The 26,490-nt window shown below is 46.9% G+C and overlaps 1 protein-coding gene across 3 annotated transcripts in view; it reads left to right on the plus strand.

Annotated features, from left to right (window-relative positions):
- Positions 1–26,490, plus strand: part of LOC147902453 (ribosomal protein L11 methyltransferase-like protein) — a 68,471-nt gene that overhangs the window by 10,920 nt on the left and 31,061 nt on the right. For all 3 annotated transcript variants that reach the window (XR_015540874.1, XR_015540873.1, XM_087373456.1), the window contains exons 4-5: positions 14,678–14,818; positions 25,942–26,007. Coding sequence is in view for 1 of the 3 variants with exons in the window: in XM_087373456.1 (XP_087229582.1) it covers positions 14,678–14,818; positions 25,942–26,007 (207 nt within the window). In the remaining 2 variants the exon portion in view is untranslated. The remainder of the gene's footprint in view (positions 1–14,677; positions 14,819–25,941; positions 26,008–26,490) is intronic.

Genomic DNA, 26,490 nt, shown 5'->3' on the forward strand with positions numbered 1-26,490 from the left:
CTTCGCCATCAGTGCCTGCTCCCTTGTGCTCACCCAGAAGGATGCATGCAGCCTTCCATCCTGTCTTAGCCCCTGGCTTTCCCTTCATCAGCTCGCTCCTACTTCATCCCTTGCGCCATCCTCTCAACCAACGATCCTCTCCAGAGCTCTTTCCTACTAAGCGATGCTTCTTTCCCTAAACTTTCAGCCTCTCTTCCAATCCACCTTGCTTCCCTCGAATTCACAAGAACTCACTCACCTCTCTTCTATCCCAACCCAGAACCACCAACCCTAAACGATGAAGCAACAAGCACTTGCAGGGCATTAGCAGGAATTTCGAATTTGAGACATACTTGGAGAAAATCACGTCCAAACTTACTCGTAACAGAGATTCCTACCTCAGGAGTTGGCTCTGATATAAACTGTCACGACCCCAGCACTGCTAAAACCTTAGATATGCAAGCAAACACAAGAACATACCAAACGTGAGGATTCCGAGCAGGTTGCTCACCACCCAACCATGACATCTACGGGATGTGATCCCGGATCATGAGATGTCTCCTCCGAGCCACGAGCTGAGCTACTGGCACGAACTGCCAATCAGATCCCGACCAGCCTAGTGTCCCATACCACTAGGTGGCGCCTAGAGGCCTTGGATCTGCTATTGGGCCTTAGGCTACGCTAAGATGCAGGCGTGCGTCCGCGACTCAATCTAGGATTAGACCTAGCACGTGGGAACAAGACTTGCTCCCATTGGTTCTTTGAAGGCTGAACCTCTGGGTCCCTTTTATAGGCTCGGTCCCAATGTGCCAGAAATAGCGAAGACCTAAATCTGGTTCGTACCCTTGCCACTCAACCCGAGAATCAAGCCTGCCTAGCCCTAAGCCTCCCCATGCTGCTTGAGCTCGTCTTGTGTACCCCAGTACACGTCAGATACCAATCCGTGCACATGACAATTGACCCACCAGGATACATGTAGACCCACTTACCCCACTCACCGAGGATCTCTATTGGGCATTTGTGGGTCTCTTCACATAGACTTCATATCAAGAGTGACAAAGCAGAGGGCCTACCCAGGGAGAGGCGCATATGCACATTGTGTGACGTACAGGAGGTTGAGACGGAGGAGCATTTCATCCCCAAGTGTCTTGTTTACTATGAGATCTGAGGGCGTTTCTACTGCCTCTTCAGAGATAGCTCTGGGGTTTTTGTCCCGGTTCCTCTCCTATCTAGACCAGAGATGCTTGACGGCTTTCATTCATGAGGCAGTCAGGCACCCCGAGAGGTCCTGTTTACTATGAGATCCGAGGGCGTTTCTACTACCTCTTCAGAGATAGCTCTGGGGTTTTGTCTCGGTTCCTCTCCTATCCATACCAAAGATGCTTGACAGCTTTCATTCATGAGGCAGTCAGGCACGGCGAGAGGCTACTTTGATCACGGAGACAGGAACAAACTTCTTCCTTGGTAGATACCTCTTAGAGCTCCATCATGGAGTTCTTCCTGCTAGATCACATGGATCACATGGACCCCCACGGGACGAGACCTCAACATGATCGTGACCCAGAGCCAGCAACTCGACAGAGGGTTGACGCGCATATTACACTTGGGGATATCCCCTCCTTGTTCAGAGTCGGAGCCCGGCCGACAGGGGTTACTGTAGCCCTTGTTAGGCACAGAGTTATGACCAGGAGACATCATAGGGCCACACCCGTGAGCGGCCAACAGCACTCTATTGCCGTGTTCATCCCTCCATTGCCTCATCCATCCTGATGTCTTGATGATGTTGACGATGTTGGTGATGACGATGGTGGTAATATTGATATGTAGTCGACCATTGACATGACTATGTTGTACTTAGTACTACGCATTCTGCATTGGTGTGGATGGCCACTTTAGTAGCTCCACCCTCACAGTTAGTTTGTACCAGGATTTTCAGAGTCTCATAGACCAATCAGTCTTCGGAAGACTTTAATAAACTTTCTCTCTCTCTCTCTCTCTCTCTCTCTCCACCCCCAACCTGTGTTGTGCGGGGCTCTTTAGTCTTAGGGGGCTGCTTTAGCCCCCCCGCCACTGCATACGTGCTGCTTCAGGCCCCCCTCTACGAGCGAGGGCCTGTTCCAACCTCACCAGCAGCACACGGCCTCACTAGCAGCATGCAATGGCTTCACACCACATGGTGCTGCCCCAGCCCCCGGCCTTCCTCTACAATAGCGTGGGGCTGTTTCCAGCCCTGCATCTCCCCTCAGGGTGCACGGGACAGCACCACACAAGGCGGGGTTACTGCCCGCGTCTCTACACTGCCCCAGCCCATCACTTGGGCCTGCTCTACCCAAACGACCTGTTCCAGCTGCTCCAACTGGTCCTATACTTGCGCAACAGCAAGAAAAGCATTAAGAAGATCCAGAAACAACAACAAGGTACTTATAGGAGCCCCCAAAATAGCTCTCATTGAAGGCTTTTGTACACCCAGACTTGGCTGCAGGAAAATACACAGAGATTTGAGGAGGAACAGCATGGAAAACAAAGGAAAACAGAGGAAAACAGATACAAGCAATATGCCTGGCATGTAAGTGGAGGGAAAAGAAACTTGTCACACTGAAAAACTACATGGAATTGCAGAATTATTTGATACAATATCTACATGGGGATGTGTGGAAGACACATGGGGAAAGCAAGCTTTGGAAGGTGCCGTGAATGCCTACACAGTAGGAGGACACCCAAATGTATCTCTAAGGTCATCTGTCACCTTCATAAGATTTTGAGTGGGAGAAGGAAAGAGCAGCATATGAATCAGAGAAGATCAGCCTTAAAGACCAAATGCAAGCCATGGGGTCCAGACTACAGCAGCTAAGAGACACGCAAGGAGCTCCGGAAGGTGCACCTGCATCCTTGTAGGCCACCATGCAAGGCAAGGAAGCTCACAGCGGCCCCCAAGAAGGAGTTTATCTCGGATGCCTTGGAAGAGGATAAAAGGAGGAACATTAGGATCTTGAATGTTTTGGTTCGAGGCCTTACAATGGGAGATACTCGAATGGTGGATGCCAAGGCTTTGTTCACCAAAATGGGCATTGAATCTCATGTCTGAGGCAGCCTCGAGAGTGGGTAAGCTTGAGGACTCTGGGTCTCTATGTAGAAAACTATATCTCATCTTGTGTATGACTACAAGAAATTCCATGGATATGACCATAAGGAATGATTATATTTCCAAACAGTGCAAGTCAGGGTCTCAGTACCCTTGAGTCTCATATGTCTTGCCCCCAATCTGGGAGGGGTCCATTTGAATGTCTATTGGGGTCCTGTCAAGAGACACACATCTCGAACTGTTGCCCCCTTCCCCTCCTTGCTGGTGACATCCCATTGCTAGAGGAGGTTATTACTGTCCTCTACTTGTAGAGATGTGAGATCCTCATCCATGTGAAACTATTGACGGTTGCGGAGCACTGTGCATCAGAATAATGCTGCAAGACGGGCCTTTGAATTTCTGAACGAATGACAAAAGGCCAATCCTGAGTGGTACACAACCTCTGAACGATGCTCCCTCAATGCCTGGACCCCCACGGTGGAGGTCAGGAAACTATTGGCATCCTCAATGAAACTGGTGGAGGTTTGTGAGATCCCTCGAACTCTGATGTTGAGAGCCGTGCCGGCTCTCTGCTGCTGCTCGAGAATGGTGTCTGGAATGGTGGCCTTCGCAGGTTTCTATTTTGCCACGTCCGCCCATCTAGTATTCTCCTTGATAGCCGACTGCATGGTGGCTATCCGCTCCTGCTGGTCTTCCTCTCGGGGCTATCTCCACCTGATGATGTAAATTGGTGAGCTCAATACACAGATTTGAAAACTCCTGGTGAAGCTATAAATATATCTTTGCTGCTCAGCCTCTCGTGCACGGAGACAATGAAAGTCTGCGATGGTCTGCTCCAAGATATCTGAGGGGGCTAAGAGCTGCTGTGGCCGGCAGGTGTAGAGGAGGGAGCCGAGGACTGGATGTGAGTGGAGGGGTGCCCGGCGGTGGGTAGGGAGGGCATAAAAGAAGGCTGGGTGAGGGGTATATGGACAGTGGAAAGGGGGTGGAGTGGCAGAAAGGTTGGAGGGATGAGGAGACATTTGAGAGGGGGGCTAAGGTCAGCCCATTGAGAGGCGGGAAGGGAGGCTGGCTGAGGGGGAGAGGTGACAGGAAAGTAGAATGCTATGGGACAAAGGGGGCACTGTGGTAGCAGGGCTTGTACTGGAGGGGGACACCGAAGCTGAGGTTGAGGCTGAGGCTGCTACACAGCGCCAGTTTGGAGCCTACTGCACGTCTTTCTCTTATTTAGGTTGTCGATGGCGTCATGCTGTCCTTTTTGCTTTGTCTGCTATTTCTTTTGCCTTTCCGTCTCCTTTGTCTCCTTTGCCATGTTTTCCCATGTCTGTCTTCCTCTTGTTCTTGCACTCTTCTTGGGTTGCTGCTGTTTTCTTTGTGCTTCACTTAGGGAAGAAGTGCATAGGGCCCTTCATGCCTTGCATTTCAGCAGCTTTGAATTATAATCGGAAAGCGAGGGAGGTGGGGAGGGTGGCAGAAGCAAGGGCAGCATAGTGGGCAGGGGGGCAGGGAGGGAATGGCAGGAGGAAACCAGGCAGCACAAGAAAGGAGCAAGGGGGGGCTGGCCCCTTGCCCTTATATAGGGCTGGTTGGGCTGAGCCAACCAACTTGATTTGCCCAGAAACAAGCCGGTCAGCAACCAACCAGGCCAGTCAGCCCATTTAGGGCTGGCTGGTCGGTCAGTTTGAAGGGGCCTTGGGCCCTATCAAAGGAGAGGCCTTGGGCCTCATTTTGCATCCAGCAGTGCAGCCTTGCAGGAGCAGTAAGGAGCAGCAGCAGACCTATACTCGGGCCTACTTCAGGGAGGTCAAGGAGAATCAGGAGTGCTGCAGACTTAGCTCTACATTGGCTGAGACCTAGGCTGTCTACCAGGGCAGTAAGGTGCTGAGATATGGACAGAGAGTCTACATACGCTCAAGGTAGAGCACGCGGGTTCGAGTCTAGAGATATCCGGCAGATAGTAGAAGTATGTGGTAAGATCAAAGGACCACGCTCTGGTGGGACTTTGGATCTCTCTCTCTTTTGTATTGTGTCCATAGCTTTGGACGGAAATATATATTCTTTTGGTAGCTTTTATATCTGGCTTGTTCATTGTCTATTGATGAGTCTGCACATCTATATGATGCACATAAGTTTAAGAAGTTTGTGATTTCACTCACACTGTGTGAGCTCCTGGGCTATTCTATCAGTCTTCCGCTGTGCGTACCCTCGGTTGGTCGATTTCTAACAAAGCAGAGGGGGCATGGGACAGGGGGGAAGTCAAGGGACAGACGGGAGGGGGAGGTGGGGACAGTCAGGCTAGGGAGGGAGGGAACATGGTGTGAGGTTGGGGAGTGGGGGAACATGGTGGGAGGCGGGGGAGCAAGGTGGGAGGGGGCGGGGGGGTGGGGGAGCAGTTTCCACATAACCCTTAATGGATTAGGTGAAGGTTTTGATGATTGTTATTTTCCCTTAAAAAAAGTACCACCGATTAGAAGCTTTGAAAAATATACAAAAATTAGCAATCTGCAAGGTGCTGAAAAGAGGTCTGGCTGTCTTGCAGCCCCCCTTTCAGGGTCCTAGAGCATTGCCTAGGGTACCTTGGATGTTAGGCACCAATAGTAGCCAGTGTTGTGGAGTATACAACTGGTAGATACCTCAATCCATGACAGTGTAGAAGATGCTGTAGGTCATGCCTTATAGGAACCGTCTCACCTTTCAATGGCCTTCTAGAACTTTCGGTGCCTTGCTTCTAGATAGTTTATTAGCGAATGATATCATACTAGATATTGACGATGGTAGCCACATGTCAAATCTGCTGCCCCCCCATCAACAAAACTGCATCGTGCAACTCAGATATTCCAAGCTATGATACTTGCAATTGTCTCCCAAGCATTGTCATCTAGCGAGAGCTCCGGGAACCAACAAGTTGAAAGAAAGAAAGAAAGAAAGAAAGATTTTTTATTAGAGTCTTCGGAAGATCAATGGGTCTATGAGACTGAAAGAAAACTTGATACAAATCACAGTAAGGGTGGAGCTACTGAAACGAGCATCATCACCCGTGCTGAATCCTAAGTCTGATCATACATAATCAAATACATCTGGATGTAACAATGAAAAGAAAAGGACTGGAGCGGAGCGGAATCCTCCGTATGTCATGTCGCCCTGGCTGGTGCATAGCCGGTGATGGGACGTTGGCACCCGTCAAGGGGTGCTGTGCATCTCGGTCTCCTCGACGAGGCTCGACACAAGACCAGAGCCATTGTGACTCCCGTGGGGCATATCCTGGGTCTAAACAATGACGGGAGGTCCCCCAGAGTGATCTGTGTGTCCCCTCGATGTCTCGTGTGTCGTGCTGCGATCGTCGGGTCGGGTTCTCTGTCACGTCTGCGGCTAGAGACTGGACGATCAATGTCACTCAATGGGAAGAACTCTGTGATCTTGCTCTGAGAGGTGTCTGATGATGTGGCCAAGCCCCGTCGCCTGAGTAAGCACTCTGTGTCGGACCCCCTCGTGAATGAAGGCCGCGAGGCATCTCTGATTTCGGTAGGCGAGGAATCTAGAAAGGAGCCTGGGGCATCTCGGAAGAGGTAGTGGTAGCGACCTCGGATCTCGTAGTACACTGGGCACCTAAAAATAAAATGCTCCTCCGACTCAACCTCTTGACAGTCGCACAATATGCAGCTCCCTAGGAATCCCCTCTGCTCTGCCACTCTCTATGCGGAGGCGGTGTGATGATACCCGAAACTGGCCGATGGAGATCCGTAGTGAGTGAGGCATATGAAGCTCAGTGTACCCCGGTGGTGTGATGAATCCCTCCTCCGAAATACGAAGACAGTAATCTCTATAGAAACTTAGCTTCACTGGAAGCTCCCTCGGCTCCAACCAGGTCCTAAAGGTGTGTAGCTGTAGCACATCCTCTCGAATGACCTGGTTGGTGTGTGGCCCGATCGGGATGGTGGGTGGGAGTACCGGAGGGGCATCTAAACTGTACTGAAAAGGAGGTATCCTATCAATGTGGAACCCTAGTCTCACAAACCATTTGTGAGTCCGTGCATACCAACATTGCTCGTCTCCCTCTGCTGCCAACCTCATGGAGGAATCGAGAGCCAACCATGGCAACCTCTGTCTCCCTGATGTGCAGTCCCCATATGATCTAACCCGGTGTAGATATGTGAGGTCTGAAAGGCTACATCTAGCTGGAGTGGAGAAGCACCAAACTTGGCCTGAATGATGTAATGTGGTACAGACGGTTTCCCTTGGGTCATCCGTGAGAGCATGAGGATTTGTAGGCGCTCCACCGGTGTCAACTCTATCTTTGACATGTCAGGCCCCCAACAAGGGCTGCCATACATACCGGCTGGTCAGACCAAGGAGTCGAAGAGAAGAGCCTTGGTACGAGGGTCCTGGAAGTGGGAGTGGAAGCATTGTCTCTCTAGACGAGCTAGTGAGGCGTATCCCCTGCTCAGTCTGGCCTGCATCGCCGGTCTCTATGTGATCCATAGTCCCATGGTCTCGCCTGAAACCGGCCTGACCCTCTGCTCTGAGCCCTCTCATCTTTGTGAATAGATTGACCGACACATCCAATACAGCTGCATAGATCTTGGACATCACATGTCCAATCATGATAGTCCTGTAGTTACTCGGGTCCATGGGATCCCGTGCCTTGTGGATGGGGGTGATGGTGTTGAGTGTCCAAGTGCGGGGGAAGCCAAGGCAAACAGCATGATTGAATAGATTTGCTAGGATCGGGGCTAACGTGTTGATCCCATATGCGATAAACTCAGTGCATAGCCCCTCATGATCCTTAGCTCGGCCATTGTGCAGTTTCAATGTCGCGTCCTTGACTCCCCCTCTGGTGAACAACGTGCAAGTGGTGGGGCGAGGTGTGTGTATGAGATCTGGAGTGGGCTGGTGTGGGATATCATAAAGATGGTGTGCATACGTGTGCCAGACTCTCGTGTCGGTGAGGGGTGATGGAGACCTACGCTCAACGAATCTCCGCAAAAAACCCTTAGAGTTGTTGCTGTATAAGATGTGCAGCAGCTCCTCCTCATTTCAACGAAGAAATGCTTGCTTCTTCCGACGTACGAGATGTCAGTACTTGCGTACTGTGTCTGGTGTGTTCAGGAGGTGACGTTTGGTTTCAAGTCGGAGCTGCCGGCGATAAGCCTTGCACTCTGCATCGTACCAATTGTTGCAAGGTACATAACCAAGAGATGGTGGTCTAGTGGACCGTGTGGTGTGGGGAAAGATTTGGAGGGCAGCCTCGTGGAGTGTGCGACTAATTAGGGCAACACGGTCCTCTATGAGTGGTATGTGATCTATGTAGGTTAGAAGTTTGTTTAGGCATCCAGAATAGGCCGGTGAGAGGCTGTGATCAAAGTGTATGTCGTGGTAGCTGTTGTGCTTCCTATGTGGTGTGTGTGGTGTGGCTAAGCGTGGGGTGGCGATAGTGAAGAATAGGTATGTGTGATCAGCTCCTGGAGGGAGTGGTGCAACGGTGAAGTCGGTGATACATGAAGTGAAAGTAGGGGATCCCATGATGTAATCTACTACACTAGTGCCCCCCCCCCCCCGGTGTGGGAAGCAAGTAAAACGACCTGAGCAGGGCCATAGGTCAAGCCCGTTGTAGATGATGAGATCATGCATCCTGCCTAGATCAAGGAGCGTGTGTCCATATGGTGTAACAAGCCTTTGTCGGTCCGATGAGGTCCTGGTCATACTTGCTCCGTCTAGGTCCATGTCTAGTAGCATGATAGAGTCGTCTCGGAAGTCCAGGAGTGGTGCCTAGCGCGTGCTCGTCCTGGCGTTGAAGTCCCCAACAAGGAGAACTTCCCCGCGGGCTGAAAGGTCTGGGATATCCTGATGTAAGGGTGCATATGGCGATGTCTCACCCTCCTCTCATGCCACTCTAGCGAAGTGGGATGTGTCTGGCGGGAAGTAGCATATTGCTATGAAAAGGTCACGGGTGTCTGTGCGTCGGATCTGGATCCACATGAATCGGGAGTGTGCGTCCTTCCTCTCAATGGAGATGGCTCCAGCGAGGGAAGACCTGTACAATACTGTGACCCCGCCTGATCCTCGGACTCCTCTTGTATCCCTCATCTCATCCCTGAAGGCTGACTCCCATTTGTAGCCACTGACTATCGGTAGTGGACGCTCTGGGCTCTGGTGCGTCTCCGTGTAAGAGACTATGTCTCGTTCTGTATAAGACTCCGAGAAGTTCCCTAGGTCTAACCATAAGGTACCATTACAGTTCCAAATGGTGCAGTCTAGGGTCTGGGAAACCTGAGTCTCATAGGCCCCCTCCCCCTAGGGGGTAGGGGTGGGAGCCCGACAGGTGCCGGTCAACAACCTACCATCTCGGACCACGGCCCATTTCCCATCCTTGCGGGCACATCTTGCTACTGCAGAAGAACTCGTCGCTCCTCAATCTGTAGTGGTGTCAAATCCTCGTCCATGGACAGGGTGGGATGCTCTCGTAGAGCGACTCGGCGTCGGAGTGTCGCTAGTCGGGCATGTGAATCTCTGAAGTGAATGACTAGGGGCTGCTCTCAGTTGGTTTCTCTCCCAACATGCCATGCTCCCTCTATGCCATGGTCAGGGACCCCCATGGTGGTGGTCACAAAGGTGATCGCCTCCTCCATGGGCGTCGTAGACTATAGTGGTGCTAGTGCTGTCTCGCGTGATCCCTCGTCTCCGAATGTTGAGGGCCTTCGAAGCCCTCTGCTGCTGCTCGTGTATGGCGGCTGAAACGGTTGCCTTTGCGGGCTCCCGTTTCGCCACGTCCACCCATCTAGTCATCTCTGCTATAGCCGACTGTATCGTGGCTATCTGTGCCTCTATCTCTGTGACTGGGGTCCCTCCAGGTGCTGCTCTGAGGGTCTGGAGCTCCTTTAGAAGCTGTGTGATGTCGTGTCTAAGTCCTTGGATAAGGGTGCCCTGCTCGTGTATAATGCGGGCCTGCTCCTGGGTGTATCGGGCCTGCTCCTGAGTGTAATGTGTCAGCTCTGCTTGATGGGCCCGGATGTTGTGTATCTCAGCCAATAGGGAGTCCCAAGCATCTGGTGGGGGCCTAAGATGTCCTAGTCCAGGTGGGAACTGGATCTCGAGAGGGGTTGGAATGAAGGTGGGCTGCTGAGGTTGTACTGAGGGTGGGGACAGCATGATCTAGGCAGGGGAGTGGTATGTAGGAGTAGCGAGGCCGGACGAGGTGATGAAGGGTGGCTGACTGAGAGGTAGAGGTGATACGAGGGGAAATTACTGTGGAGCCGTCGCCGGTGGGGCCAGTGGTGAGGCTACTGGAGAGGAGACCTGTGATGATGATGCAGGAGAGGGGGAGGAGAGAGGTGGCGTAGATGATGAGGCGGATGATGGTGGTGAAATAGTGGTGGTAACCATAGAGTTTGAGGATGTGGTAAGCGGCATGGGCTTTGGGTGGGCCCCTTTCTTTTGGGCCGTGGTGCTGTCCATTGTCAAACCGCTCCGGTTGCTGCGTTTGTTGAAGTCCTCCAGATTGAGTTGCTTTTGTGTTTTTGCCTTGTCACCGTTCCCCTTCCCCATCTCCACGCATATGCAAATTTGGACCGAAGGGTCTCCCGCCTAGTCTCCTATCCTCATCCCCCTGTTCCCTTCATTATGGGGGAGGTAGCAGCGGGCAAAGAAGGGATTGCAGGAGGTCGGAGCTGTTGAAGAAGAAGAAGAAGAAGAAGAAGAAGAAGAAGAAGAAATAATTTATTATTATTATTTTTTTTTCAAAGGGTCGGAGCTACGAGCAGGGGTTTTTATTTTTAAAAGCGAGGGGGGGTTTGGGGGGGGGGGCTGATCGAGGGGTGGGGGGGGGGGGGGTAGCGGAGGGGGTAGTGGGGGGTAGCGAGGGGGTACAGAGGGGTAGCGAGAGGTAGCATCGAGGGGGTAGCGAGGGGTAGCGGAGGGGGCAGAGGGGGTAGCGGAGGGGGTAGCGAGGGTAGCAGAGGGGGTGGCAGGGGGGTAGTGAGAGGTAGCGGAGGGGGTAGCGAGGGGGTAGCGAGGGTAGCAGAGGGGTAGCAGAGGGGGTAGCGGGGGGGTAGGGAGGGGGTAGCGAGGGGGTAGCGGGGGTAGCAGCGGGGGGGTAGCGGAGGGGGTAGCAGAGGGGTAGTGAATATCCTTGCTGATGACCCACTGTCCATCTATCAAAGAGGCTAGCGAGTTTATCTCTATAGAGAAAGCATGCGTTCCCTCTGTCAACCAAGCTTCCATACCCCAAGTGAGGACCTGATAGATTCTTAACATCTTGGCAACAATCCTGAGAGAGCCCAACCATATCCTCTACCCCAAAGGGCAGCTCCACAGTCACAGTGCTATCGCCTCTAGGTCTTTGGTGACTCAACACTGATATGTCGTGTTGTTAGGATTCATGACTTACATTTCTTTTCTAATTTGATCATGGATGGATTTGTGGTTAGACGCTTGTGGAAGGGTATGCCGTTTTGACGGGACACATCCCATGAGGCATAACTCTTCACAAGAGACATATACCTGTATGGAAAATTTCATAAGAAACACTTACTATGTATAGATATTCATGTATACCTTTCTCAAGGGTCATACAGCTTCATAAGGGGCACAACCTTTCATGCATACACGTCTTGATGCTCTTGACCTTTCAAATTTTCACTGTCTATATAAAGAGAGGACATTCATCAAATATTCCATTACTTCTAGTGAATCTTTGTCACTCTATTGTTTACTTATTTACTTCCATTTCTAAGAAATTTTTTATTATAGTTAATGATAAAAAAGTAGCTAAATTTATTACGGTCGTACGAGAGTAAAATGTACTCTCCTGCTATAAGGAACGGTCCCCCACCTTTTAGCCTCTATTTGATACCTAGCCAAGCCCTAGAAGGTATCCGCACATTGGCACATGGAAGAGACAAACAAAAAGCATGCACAATTGTACACCCACCACACTATATGACTGCATGGAGTCCTTTCCACAATCCCATGTCACCAGATGACATGAATCACCATGCTGTTTCCATGCCCCTTTGTGTGCTTGGGCTATCCTAGATTAAGGGACACACCCTTTGGTGTAGGGTCGTGCCCCTTCATTCCAAGTCTCCTAAGGTTTCCAAAGAGTGCCCCTTGGGCAAAGGTCATACCCTTTGGTGGGCACTCTTTAGAGAGCTCTTTTTTGCCAAAGGTCATACCCTTTGGTGGGCACTCTATAGAGAGCTCTTTTTTGCAAACCCCCCCACCCCCTCCCCTTCTTCTTCCCTTCTTTTTCAACCCAAAAAATAAAAGTTAAAAAAAAAAGCAAAAAAAAAGAGTCCGTGCCGCTTTTTTCTGCTCGTGGCATTTTGCAGCCTGCCCAAACTGCCTTTTTGCCTTCCTCCTTGCCTTGGCTGTCCTCATCAGCAGCCGCCCCGTTGCTGACTGTCCATGGATCTTTAGAGGCTGCCATGCCTGTTTCAAGAGGTCACTTTGACCTGTCTTGGGCCTGCTTGCACACCTAGGGCCCAACCCCCATATTTGGTACCAGCATACATGCCCTTATTGCCACCATACAAGACTGCCCGGCCACCGTATGATGCTCCGACCTTGTACATACAGATGGTTGTACAAGTAGCTCGTTTTGTTGTACCCTTTATGCCTTCCCCTACACCACCCCTCCACACACCCCCCACCCCTTGGTTCTGTCCCTTGCAATAGCTGGTACGATGATGAGTGCAAGGCTCTTCGCCTTCAACTCAGATGCGAGACCAAGCATAGCCTTTCGAGCAAACTAGAGACGATATGTGAGCATTGCCGATTGGTATGCCGGAAGAAGCAGGCTTTTGTATGTTGAAACGAGGAGTTAGTAAACATTTTGTTAGCAACAACTCGACTTTTGGTAGAAGTTCATTGAGCGGTGATCCCCGGCCCCACCACAGATACCCCCAGATTTGACACACCTACGCATGCACACTACACTATACAACATTCCACACTAGCCTCCCGACCTGTCACACTCACCTCCTCCTACCTCGTGCACTCTTTTCACCAAGGGGGGTGTTGAAGCTTCATAATGGCCGAGTGAAGGATCATGCACTAAGTTCATTGCATATAGGTCGACACCTAGCCCCGATCTTAGCAAAGCTCTTCAATGAGTGGTTATGCACTGATTTCCTTGCCATGGGCAGTCTCTACATGGACGTGCTCGAGACATTTATGTTCCCTTGTTGTTTTCTTGATTCATTTTTGTATGCAAGTGATGTTGTGTTGTTATCCTTCTCTGCAGAGGGCCTCCAAACCCCAGAGACACTTAGATGCGTTACAATCATTTTGTGAGTCGCATGATTTGAAGGTCAACCTTTGTAAGACCAAGGTCATGATTTTCAACACATCCCGAGCAGCTATGCATAGAGGGTAGTTCACTTTTGATGGATTACCAGTTGGGATTGTTTCATCATACACCTGCATTGAGAGTGGGCGAGCTGAGGGAGTACCTAGGGAGAGGTGGTTATGTGCCTTGTGTGATCTACAGGAGATCGAGTCAGAGGAGCATTTCATCTTTAGATCCCTCGTGTACTACGAGATCCAAGGCCGCTATTATTGTCTCTTGAGAGATGGCTTCGGACTACTCTTCCACTCTTTTTCTTATCTAGATCAGAGATGCCTAGCTGCCTTCATCCATGAGGCAATTAGGCATCGAGAGCGCTTACTCAGATCACAGAGATAGGGATGAGACACCCTGGAAGACTCATCTCAGAGGATGATTATAGAGTTCATCCAGCTAGACCACATAGATCACCATTCCACGAGCAGTTGGTGAGGTAGGGATCCAAAGCCAGCAATGCAACACACCCGACAGAGGGCGGACACATAGATCATGCTTGGAGACATCCCTTCTATGTTCAGGACCAGTGCATGACCAACAGGTGTTACCGTGGCCACATCCATAGATAGCCTCCAGCATTCCCACTGGGTCCATCATGAGCTCCCTTCTAGGGGCCCCATTATCTGCTTTACCAGACTAGACTGGGCATTGGATATGATGATGATGATGATGACGACGACGACGATGATGTTGATGTTATGACTATGTAGTACTGATGATTTTATGACTATGTAGCATTTAGCATCTAGCATGGGGGATGATGCTCGTTTTAGTAGCTCCACGCTTTCAGCTTGTTGTATCGGGTTTCTCACAGTCTCATAGACCCATCAGTCTTCTGAAGACTTTAATGAACTCTCTCTCTCTCTCTCTCTCTCTCTCATCCCTATCCTTTTCGTACTTGTGTTTTGTGTGTGGGTTTGGGTTTGTGCACTGGCACTAAACTTACTTTCTCAGCTTACTTGCTGTTTCTATATTATGCATAACAAGCCATAGACATTACTCCATGCATGCGTTGCTCCTGATTTTGGATTTATTAAAGATATAAGCAGGAAAGTTGTAACATGCATCCCATGAATTGCAGTGTGTTGATTTGCCGAAGAATTTTAGAAGATTTTCATAACCATGGGATTGGGTTCTGCATAATAAGGTTTTATAAGATTTCCGCAACCATGTGATTGGACTTCTTAATTGGTTTTGTGGTTGTTCCGCTGTGGTTCTGTCCTGTAAGACCGTATTAACTTCTGTCATTATTTTGCTGATTTGGTTTTTTATTCCAGAGCCAACTTGTTGCGATGTTTCCACCTGGCCAAAATGTAGAAGAAAGCGTAGCGTTTGCTTTCAACTCTGTGGGACTCAGTGAAGTGCTTCCTTATGAAGTGAAAGAAGTTGCACATGAAAACTGGCAACAACAAGTGAAGGTATGTCAAGGATGACATCTCGTTGTTGTACAAGATATTTGCCAAAAACATATATTTGCAGTACAATACTGTGATTTCAGTGATGTCTCATTTTATGATACTAAGAGTTCTTGACATAGGCTGTTTAATGCATGAAAATGAAAATGGATGAATGGATGCACGCAATTATAAGTCTTAGCTCACTAAGTGGGAAAGGTATTATAGAGATAAATGAGGCATCCAACAGCCTGACTGTTTTTAACAGCATCAAAAGGTTCACCTGCATCATACATGGACACACCTCAACCCTGGCTCCATGGGAGTTGAAACAGGCTTGCATTTCTGAAAGTTGAACCTCTTAACAATCCTTGAATGTATTTTGACTGTTTGAGCACAATGCCTTCCACAAATCCTTCTCATCCTTCTTGATATAAAGGGTACTCTCAGTTGGACTATTCTATAGACCTTGACTAGTCGAAATGTATGAATCTTCTTGTACCAAGCCCATGAGGCTTGTTTCAGCCCATAAAGTGCCTTAATGCAGCTTGCATACTTTGCCTTCCTGATCAGGCATCTGAAAACCAATAGGCTGACTCACATACACTTCTTCATGTTTGAGGAAGGCTGTGTTTGATCTCCAACTAATGTACTTCCACCGAAAATGAGCACCCAATGAAACAACACATTTGATGGTGGTCATCCTTGAAGTGGGGGCAAAGGGTTCATCATAAATTATAATCCATTCCCTTTTGTTGAAAATAGCCCTTGGTAAGCAACCTATGGAAATCAGTTATCAGGTTCTGCTTCAACTTAGGCATCTATTGGTTAGAGCATTCTATGTCATATCATTATCAGTCCTAAATACATCTGAAACATAGCTTACATCTTCCAACACCCGGCAGTAATTGTTCTAAGTGTACTAACTAGGAATAGTAGTAACCGTAGTAACTGGTCCAAACTAGCCTATAAGGCTCATACCATGGAATGTGGCAACTTTACCCCCCCTCCATGGGATGGCTGAAGTATCTTGGAGAAGTAACAGGAATAGTTCGAAGCTGAATCATGGTTGCACATGTTCAAACTTGGGTCTCGGTAGAGTCTTTGTTGAAGAAAGATGCTAAGTTACCTTCCATTCGAACATAGGATAGTTGTATGTCTCTAGCTGATAGTCGCTTTCGAACATGATGATAGTGAACCTCTGTGTGCTTGTTACGCACATGAAAGACAAGATTACACGCAATAGCCAAAGCAATGTGGCTGCCAGTTTAGATTGTAGTAGAAGATGCCCAGCCGACATCAAGATCTGCAAGTAGCTTCCGGAGCTAGACACGCTCCCCAGTAGCTGTACAGGCTGCCTTGTACTCAACCTCACAACTAGAAGTAGCGATTGTAGGCTGCTTCTTGCTGAATCAAGAAACGCATGAAGCACCAAGCATGAAACAGCAGTGACATGGTTGTAAGACACGTTAAGACACGACACGTTAGACACGCTTCAGACACGAGTGTCTAAAGTGTCTTAAAGATAAGACACGTAAGACACGCCATTGTGGTTATAATAATAAATATTTAATTAATATATGTATAAGTATACAAATGTACAACTTGCTAGCATAGCTAGCTGCTAGATTCTAGAAGTACAATAAGCTACACTTAAATAATGCAAGAAGAAACAATGCACTTGTACAATGTAGTTAAGAGTCAAACTCGTCACTCAAGACTTAAAAGTTAAAGTTAAGACTCACGATTGAAGAGCTCGCAAGTTTTGAGTACTAAAAGGTTTAAACTGACAATTGAATCTTGTCACATGTGACATGAATGAAAATTGCATCTCGATACATATAATTGAAAGAAAGCTTTTGACTCTCAAGACTCAAATCTCTAAAGATTCATCCTAATCTGAATCTATGAGGTCGCTCCCAGTGCTAGATCCAAAGTCACCATCAATGATAGCATGGCTAAGTCAAACTCAATGTGTGTTGTTACTCTTCACCCACCCAAAAAAAAAAAAAAAAAAAAACACTAGAGTGTCTAAAGGTGTCTTAAGATAAGACACGTGTCTTAAGTGTCTTAAGTGTCTTATCATAAGACACGAGTGTCTTAACAACCATGAGCAGTGACCAGTTTTGTTTGGGCAGCCAGCTCATTCGCAGTGCATTTGTGTAGAGCACATTTCTTTATTTGGGGAATTTACAATGGCAAGTAGTGATTCACCTACAACATCTTGCTGCAAAATTCTGTCATGCAAAAGTCCATCCAAGAAAACTCTATCAAGAAAACTATGGCCAAGAAAAGACTGGCCAACCTGTAATTCAAGGGAAAAATCTGTTCAAATTTGTACAAATATACTGAAGTGGAGAATCCCTAGGGCAGAGAGGCCAATGCAAGGCAATGAGAGCAAAACCTCAAATTTTTGGCAAGGCAAATGTGTGAAAAGGAGTGGGCATGGCCTTACTAGGCAGGCTGCAGATTTGTCAAAAGCCCCAAATTTGTGGAGGGCAACTGAGTTGATAGAGGGCAAAGGTAGAAGAGGCCCAAATTTCACTGCAATTTCCCAAGATCCTGAGCCAAGAACAAAGCCAAGCCTAAGGCAGAAGAGCCCCAAATTTCACTGCAATTTCCCAAGATTCTGAGCCAAAACCAAACTCTAGCCAGCTGCTGCTGGAACTTGCCGGAGCAGCTGGGAACCAATTGTACGCTGTTGGCAGTAGATCCGTAGAGCTGAAAATCGGTCGTAGAATATGTAACCCGTCGGGGAATGAATTCAATCTCTCACGGGTATCTCTCACACCATAAATGCACACAGGCGCTAAATCCACACTCGAAGAAGTATGCAGGAAATAGAGAAGGAGAACTTACTCATCCACAAAGCATGGGATAACAGCTTAAAGAAGAGCAAGAAACATCCAGCAAGGTACTGGGTAAATAACAATCAGAGGTGACTGTTATGCTGAGATCATAATCATGCACTCCTCTTGCATTGCCTTGGATATGCTTCAGTGGGACTGATGGAGTGTGCCCGAACAGACACAAACCTTGCAAAACCCCCCCCCCCCCCCCCCGTGTGCCCCCCAAATTTCACTGCAATTTCCCAAGATTCTGAGCCAAAATCAAAGCCAAGCCAATTGCTGTTGGAACTTGCTGGAGCAGCTGGGAACCAATTGTACGCTGTTGGCAGTAGATCTGTAGAGCTGAAAATCGGTCGCAGAACAAGTAACCCGTCGGGGAATGAATTCAAGCTCTCACTGGTCTCTCTCACACCATAGATGCACACACACGCTAGATCCACACTCAGAGAAGTATGCAGGAAATAGAGAAGAAGAACTTACTCATCCACAAGGTGTGGGATAACAGCTTAAAGAAGAGCAAGAAACATCCAGCAAGGTACTGGGTAAAATAACAATCAGAGCTGACTGTTATGCTGAGATCATAATCATGCATAAGCATTGCCTTGGATATGTTTCAGTGGGATTGATGGAGTGTGCCCGAACAGACACAAACCTTGCGCCCCCCCTTCCTCCCCCCCCCCCTTGCGCCCAATTCATCCACAAAGTGTGGGATAACAGCTTCAAGAAGAGCAATAAACATCTAGCAAGGTACTGGGTAAAGTAACAATCAGAAGTGACTTTAATGCTGAGATCATAATCATGCAGTCCTCCTGCATTGCCTTGGATATGATTTAGTGGGACTGATGGAGTGTGCTCGAACAGACACAAACCCTGCGGCACCCCGCCCCGCCCCCGAACACACACACACACACACACACACACACATTTTTTTTGTGAAACCACTGTATTTCTTGGGGCAACCATTGCTCCAACCTTACAAGTTTTTCACACACACACACACTATCACGAAAAGATAGAAGATCCAAAACCATTTATGAAGCTGCAATGGCCCTCCAATGGGGGAGAGTGCCCATGTGTGCAAGACATATGTATTTTTGCTATGGACTTCTCTACATGCAAGGGACGTTGAGAATTGAAGGGGGAGAGATTGAGAGAATGCGAGTGAAGGGAGAATGAATGTGTGACATGAAAGGGTATCACCCTTTCAATAGTGGCCTTTGGAATCCAAGGCCCATGTACCCATTTCACTACCCTTAGCCTATGACCATGACTTCCTACCATTCAAATGAACCCATGCATCCTACCCATTCCTACCCCCCTAGGACCTAGCATGTGTGAGTGCTCATCTTAATATAAATATCAAATAGTCAAATACATAATCCATGGCTCTTTGCCATTATACCTACCTAGCCTACCTTCTATCTTAATACATTCCATCGATTAACCTAATACAATCTAAACCATAATATTGTCGTGACATGCCCTCTTGCTTGGGGATCAACTGTCCTCAATTGACAGGTCTTCATCCTGTCATAGTCTTTATGTTCAATTCCATGCTTCATAGTTCTACATTAAGCTTCATTTTCTGTATTCCCTTCTCCATGGTATATCTGCCAAGAAAGTCAAGCATTAGTATGTCTCCATGTAATCGACTTCCAAAAAGAAACTGAAAAGCATAGAGTACTTATCTGTGATGCATCCCTTTTTATCTTCATGAGCTTATCTTCCTGCAAAACTTATTCATGTTTTACAAATTAGGATAAGTACCATCAATCTCGTTTCTTCTTTTCACATGCATCGGTCAAAGCTCCAAGTGACCAGCTTGGAACTCTCTAGTCTTGGGTTGATCAGACCCAAAACTGTCAAGATCACCAGACCTTGTTGAGATATCTCAATGAATCCACAAACCCGCAGGTAGGACTCCATGTCCCAAGTGGATCCCCATAGTGAGCATGCTCACATGAATCACTAGATTCCTAGGAACTAAAAAAGGACCCTACATACACATGAACCATTCATACTAGATCTTGGGCCTCCTCTTGCTTCGCTATCAAGACCATCTAAACTTTGACTAGTGGTTAATGGATTAGGCTTAAGGTAGTAGGCTCAATCCTCCACCGCCATGCGTCATTAAACTTAGCTTCCATGTGTCATCGATAGCAATCTTTGTTCTCCTTGAGCTCTTTTGGCTTTGTGGATGAAGGCAAACCTTTTAGCTCCTCTCATTCACTTCTCGGGCAGCTTAGTTTTGTTGACATATAATAAACTTTGTGTTCCTCTCAAATAGCATCTCTGTCTCTAGAACTCCTTTGGCTCTGGCTACGAGGACTTGAAAGCTTGTTTTGTTGGGACGTGGTAGATTCCTGGGCCTCATTGTGGCATGAAATGATTCCTCTTTGTTGAACTTCTATGCCAACCTATTGGAGTTGCTTGCGCTAGCCGCCTTGCCTTTGTGACCTTCTTGATCATCTATGCTAAATTGTATTTGGTCTTCCGTTGCCTCTTTAATAGATTCTTCGAACCTCTTCCTTTTCTTGTACTTCAATTGATTGCTTTAATTGTGCCCTTTGGCTACTCTGTCGTTGATCTTTGTGCTATCTGTACTCATTGATGGTTCTCACCATTGCTGACTCGTTGAGGTTTTCTCAATTCCCTTACACATGCAGCTTGCAAGCGATCGTTCTTTTTGAGTTTGGCTCCCATTTGGCTCAATTGTCGTTGTTGTGTGTTGATGGAGATTCCGGTTTGCTCCCCAAAAATCAACTTGCAATGTTCAGCCTTGGACCTCTATGATGCAAAGCTGTTGTTGGCTCTCCTTCTTGTGGTGTCAAGCCACTCCTCGTGCAAAATGCCTCCTATTGATGTTGATCCTGCTGCTATGGTGCATGCTTGTAATTCTAGTCTTGCTATTGCTACCAAGTCATCTAGAGGTTTATTTCTCAATTTCTTCATCCTTATACTCCGCTTTTTCTCACTTGCAACTGGGATCGTTGCTTCATTGTGTACCTTGTTCTTCAAATGACTGGCTGCTTCCCTTTCCATCAGTGAGTATTCTGACTTTGTGGGGATCAGCGGTCCCGCCGACGTAGGTTGGCACCACTACCGTTAAACCAATAAGAGCTTGTTCAAGCTTCCAACATAAAACAATAGCCTCCATGGCCTCAACGCATTGCTCTTGAAATTGTTCTTTGAAAGACCGAAGAGGCATCTTGTACACTACTATATTGTTCTTTTTGTTGAACGACATAACATATGATCTGATGGTCCATTCTTTTGCAATTTCCCCAATCTCGGGGGTCCGGGATAAATTTTCAGAGAATTTCCTTATATGTAAACCATGCAGTCTTATATATGTGTGCAATCTCATCAAGATTTGTGTTGGTGAGAAGCATTGCTGTAGATCTGAGAACTCCTCATCATTTGCTTGCCGTAGTTATAGCGTTGAAGCAAGAAGAATATGAAAGATGAGACAAACCAAGGTTTATCGTGTAGAAGAGGTTGCCTCATTCTCGTGTCAGTGTGTTGATTGGCCTCGCTTCTTTTCACTGCTTCTATTCCCTGCGGCATGCAGAGTTTGAACTACCACAAGCCGAGGACCATACCATGTCGTAGAGTTTGAACCATAGCATGTCGCAGAGTTTAAACTACCACAGGCAGAGGAGGACTATAGCTCTGATACCACTTGTCACGAAAAGATAGAAGATCCAAAACCATTCATGAAGCTGCAATGGCCCTCCAATGGGGGAGAGTGCCCATGTGTGCAAGACACATGTACTTTTGCTATGGACTCCTCTACATGCAAGGGACGTTGAGAATTGAAGGGGGAGAGATTGAGAAAATGCGAGTGAAGGGAGAATGAATGCGTGACATGAAAGGGTATCACCCTTTCAATAGTGGCCTTTGGAATCCAAGGCCCATGTACCCATTTCACTACCCTTAGCCTATGACCATGACTTCCTACCATTCAAATGAACCCATGCATCCTACTGATTCCTACCCCCCTAGGACCTAGCATGTGTGAGTACTCATCTTAATATAAATATCAAATATCAAATACATAATCCATGGCTCTTTGCCATTATACCTACCTAGCCTACCTTCTATCTTAATACATTCCATCAATTAACCTAATAAGAAGAACTTACTCATCCACAAAGCGTGGGATATCAGCTTAAAGAAGAGCAAGAAACGTCTAGCAAGGTACTTTGTACAATAAAAATCAGATTGTGACTGTCATGCTGAGATCTATAAGGAGCAAGTATAATCATGCACTCCTCTTGTGTTGCCTTGGACATGCTTCTGCAGATCTGCAGTCAGTTTTGTTTGGGCAGCAAGCTCATTTGCAGTGATAGCCTTGAGGCTTGGCATCTGGCAAAGCTGCAAATGCCAGAGCACATTTCTTTATTTGGGGAATTGACAGTGGCAAGCAATGATTTGCCCACAACACTGGCTGCACATGCTTGCTTGCAAAAGGCTGGCCTACAAAATTCCGTCTTGCAAAAGTGCATCCAAGAAATTTCTATCCAAGAGAACTCTGGCCAAGAAAACACTAGCCAACCTCTAATTCAAGGGCAAAATCTGTCGAAGTCTGTTCAAATATTCTGAAAAGGAGAATCCCCATGGCATAGAGGCCAATGCAAGGCAATGGGAGCAAAAGCCCAAATTTCTGGCAAGGCAAATGTGTGAAAAGGAGTGGGCAAGGCCTTACCAAGCACTTTGAGAGCAAGAGGCTGCAGATTTGTCAAAGCCCCAAACTTGTGGAGGGCAAGTGATTTAATAGAGGCAAAGGTAGAAGAGCCCCATATTTCACTGAGCCGAAACCAAAGCCAAGCCAGCTGCCGTTGGAACTTGCCAGAGCAGCTAGGAACCAATTGTACTTGTTGGTAGTAGATCCGTACAACTGGAAATTGGTTGTACAAGTAACCCATTTTACGGAATGAATTCAAGCTCAGTGATCTCTTTCTCACTATAGATGCATACACACGCTAAATCCGCACTCAGAGAAGTATGCAAGCAATAGAGAAGAAGAACATACTCATCCATAAAGCGTGGGATAACAGCTTAGAAACATTGAGCAAGGTATCTGGTAAAATAACAATCAGAGGTGACTGTTATGCTGAGATCTATAAGGAGCAAGTATAATCATGCACGCCTCTTGCGTCCTTGGATATGCTTCAATGGGACTGATGGAGTGTGCCCGAAAACCCCCCCTCTCTTATTTGTAGGGTGAAGGGGTTGTTTCCCCAAACAGGCCAACTTAGGCAGAGCCAAGGCCCACACTTGACTAATAGATTACCGACCCCGGTCTGTTGTTGCCAATCCCGGCCTGCTACTGCTAGTTCCAATCTGCTGCCGCAAGGTCTATAAATAGGTCCGGGCCTTGCTGCAATGCTGCCACGCATCTGTTGCTGTGCGCAGTTGCTCTTTAGTTAGGCGTTGACTTGCACATTGGCCACGTAGTGGGAAAATTATCTAGGTATAAGCATCCATGTCATGGTCTACTGAACCCTTGTCCTCCTCATATTGGGGTTCACAGATGGGTCATGCTGTTGCCGACCCCGACTCGCTACTGTTGGTGCCCTGATCTACTAGATCTTGTCCTCCTCATATGGGGGCTTGCAGATGGGTTAGTGACCTTGTCTCCCAATGGCATCAACAACCCTTGTGAGAAGCTAGATTGCCACATACTTGAGCATCCATTTATACAAAGTCTTCGTACTGAGTTGATTGAAACTTCACTATGTTGTGTTCTTTGAGGATGAGTTTGGGCATATTTCTGGATTCATCTACACATATGCTTAGCGGACATGCAAATTTCACCTTGTGAAGTTTTCCTTCAGGTTGCGGCTTGCTGGTATTGCGATAATTCTTTCTATCTTAAGTGGTGAGTTGCCCTATTAGCTAGATTTAGATGCTCGTCTGGGAGAGACTAAATTGAAATTGTTTAGTCTTCACAAGCAGTTGTAGCTTGAATGAAGAGATTTTGGACTACTTTGGGATTAGCCTTCTCTTTAGTGCTAGCCTTCGTCATGACTGAGTGTGCCCTTGACCTCCGGAGTGCCGATAGAAACTCAGTACGAAGATTTTGTATAAATAGATGCTCAAGTATGTGTGGGTGTCTGGATTTGTATATGTGAGAGCATATGTTTATACTATAGTCTACACCCACTGTTGGGCGTTGATGACGTCAGTGGGGGTGTCATAGTAGTTAGTCCCTGCTATCTGTGATGAAGTTTATGGTTTTTAACCTTATGAGTGACTATCATGAGATTGAAACTGCACTATGTTGTGTTTTTAGAGGATGAGTTTGGGCATGTTCTTGGATTCATCTAGATATATGTCATTAAATCAGAAGCTTGCACTGGATCCAGCATTTGCAGCATGTTCTTCTTTCCATTTGTCCATCAAATATGTCATTGGGAAATCCTGTCCACTATAAACAATGATTGTTTCAGGACGGCTATCTTGGCCAATGTAATAGTTACGAAGCAATGGACCAGACTGAAACCCTCATCTAGACTCTTATTAACAAGCCCACAAAAGGTAGCCATGGGAGCAAGAAGTTGCCACTGCCGATATCCATCTAAAGTTTATACACCAACTTCTTGCTGCACGAGAGTGCACTAGTATAGATGTTGTCAAAGGATCTACTTCCAAAGGATTGTCTCTAAAGTGAGGCCATGAAATATAAGCTTTTGCCAAAGAGTTTGGCCTTTCCCCTCTCAAAACTTGACCCTTCACGATTTTAGTACTTAAACTCTATTGCATCTCACTGTTTACTGTGATTGCCAAACTTATAAATGCTCCCTTGTAAGTTCCACATACGAGTTTCACTTAGACGAAAAGGCGGCTCAGGAATGACACTTCCAAAGTTGAACAATAATGTGATAAGGTAGGTGAAACAAGGGAGGGATAGATACATCTTGACAAGAAAAGCTATTTATCTGAACTCCTTTGGGCATAGTTGGGAGAGACACATTTCTTTCAAAGGAGATCACAAAATCTGCCAACATGCCTCCTGTAAATCTGCTTCCATATTGAATGCCAGAGCCTAAGGTACACGGGTATTTGTTATTTGGTCCCTAGGGCAGCACCATTTCCAAAACTCCCTTTATAGTGGATTCGAGTAAGAGGTTTCCATGGTGTGGTGATTTTCCCCAGCTTAAAAGGCACTTGACTGATCACCTTTGCGTATGGAAGATTCATCCCTTTTTTAGCTAAAGGAGTGGACTTGGCTATATGGTAAACTCCCTAATTTCTTCAAGTAATCTACATAGATTGTCTGCTCATCTAGCTATTGTTAGTAACTTGGAGGCTTCCCAGATCATATAGAAGGCTATTCCAGAGTTTTGTATTGCAGTGTAGAGGCCTAGACAAAGTTTTTGGTTTTTTGACTGCTAGCTCATGGGTGTTTTTTAGTCTTACACGGAAGCAGGTCTGGTTTCAATGGGTTTCCGTTAACTCTTTGCCCGTTTTGAGCTCCCTTACTTGGAGAGCCATTTCAATGGTTGGCACAGGATGATTCAGCATTACACCATTAGGAGCTCTCTGATTTATTTGCCTAAGTTATTGGCAGCTGCATGTTCACTTTTGTGCTGCAACATTAGTAATCCCATCCATTCTTTTCTTCTTGCCGGCTTGCATGGCACATTTAGAAGGGCATGTACACTTGATCGATGGCCTACCTATTTCGTGGAGGATGCTGTTGCTGCATCATGTGCATATGCTTTACACTCTATATCATGTTTCTGGGATCATAGTGCAGGTCACCTAATGCCACGTATGATCACCATGAAACTTTTATGGTGTTTCTGGGATACTAATGCAGCTCACCTAATGCAAGACTTGAACACCATCAAACTTTCCTTTGTACCCGATTATGATTTTCCTATAAATGTGTATCATTGAAGCTATTGAATGACATTACTCTCATAAATAGCATGGCTCTTTCTTACCTTTCTATCGTAGCAGGCTGAAGGTTGCTATGAATATGCAGAGATGCTTGCATTGATGACATATGAAAGCTGGGGGACTAATCTTGTTTTAAGTTCTTGACTCTCTTTAATGCATTGGTTTGTACTGTATTTTGCACTTGAGGCCTATATCAAAATGGAGATGCTGCTCACAAACAAATGTGTGGCTTGCAACTTGAAACGCACTGTAGTGTAACATTCTGAACAAAAAATTCACTCTATACAGAACATTGTATCTCTTAAGTCTGAATGAATGACAATGCTTCACACTTAAATGCAGGTATGAGGTTTGATTTTAAGTTAATATTCTTTGTCATATTTGCAGGATATGTTTCAACCATTGAAGATAGCAGATAACCTCTGGATCGTGCCAAAATGGAGTACTCCACCTGTATGCTAGCATCCCGATGTCTGTGATATTTTCAGCACTGCACTCTCTTGAAATTATACCAGTTTCAAACCTGCAAGTCGTTTGTTCTCAGAAATCCGTAATTGTTGGTACATGAGAGGAATACAAGATCCTTCGAGCCTGACCTAAAGATTGAAACTGAATACTATCATCTTTCAGAATAGCTATTAATCAGACGACAATGCCGTGAATAATGGGATCATCTACATTCTGAGATCAGTTTCACAGGATAAGCAAATATCAGGAAATCAAAACAAAGGGAGAGGAGAGGAGTCTAGGTAATGCAAGCTCGTGGAACGACGCGTTGTGAAAAAACCAGCTCACCTCTTCATCAGTGACAGTGGAAACATCGTCACGGACAATATCGATGCTGCGGGATGGTGTCACCTTGCTCTTGGTTTTAGACATAGCACGTGCAGATGCCGCTGGTTTCCAAATGGCGTTCACGATAGCCGTTTTGAGAGT

The sequence above is a fragment of the Dipteris shenzhenensis genome, chromosome 4 (genome assembly GCF_047967505.1).
Source record: "Dipteris shenzhenensis isolate YYH24624 ecotype China chromosome 4, Dip_SZ_1.0, whole genome shotgun sequence".
Classification (NCBI taxonomy): Eukaryota; Viridiplantae; Streptophyta; class Polypodiopsida; order Gleicheniales; family Dipteridaceae; genus Dipteris; species Dipteris shenzhenensis.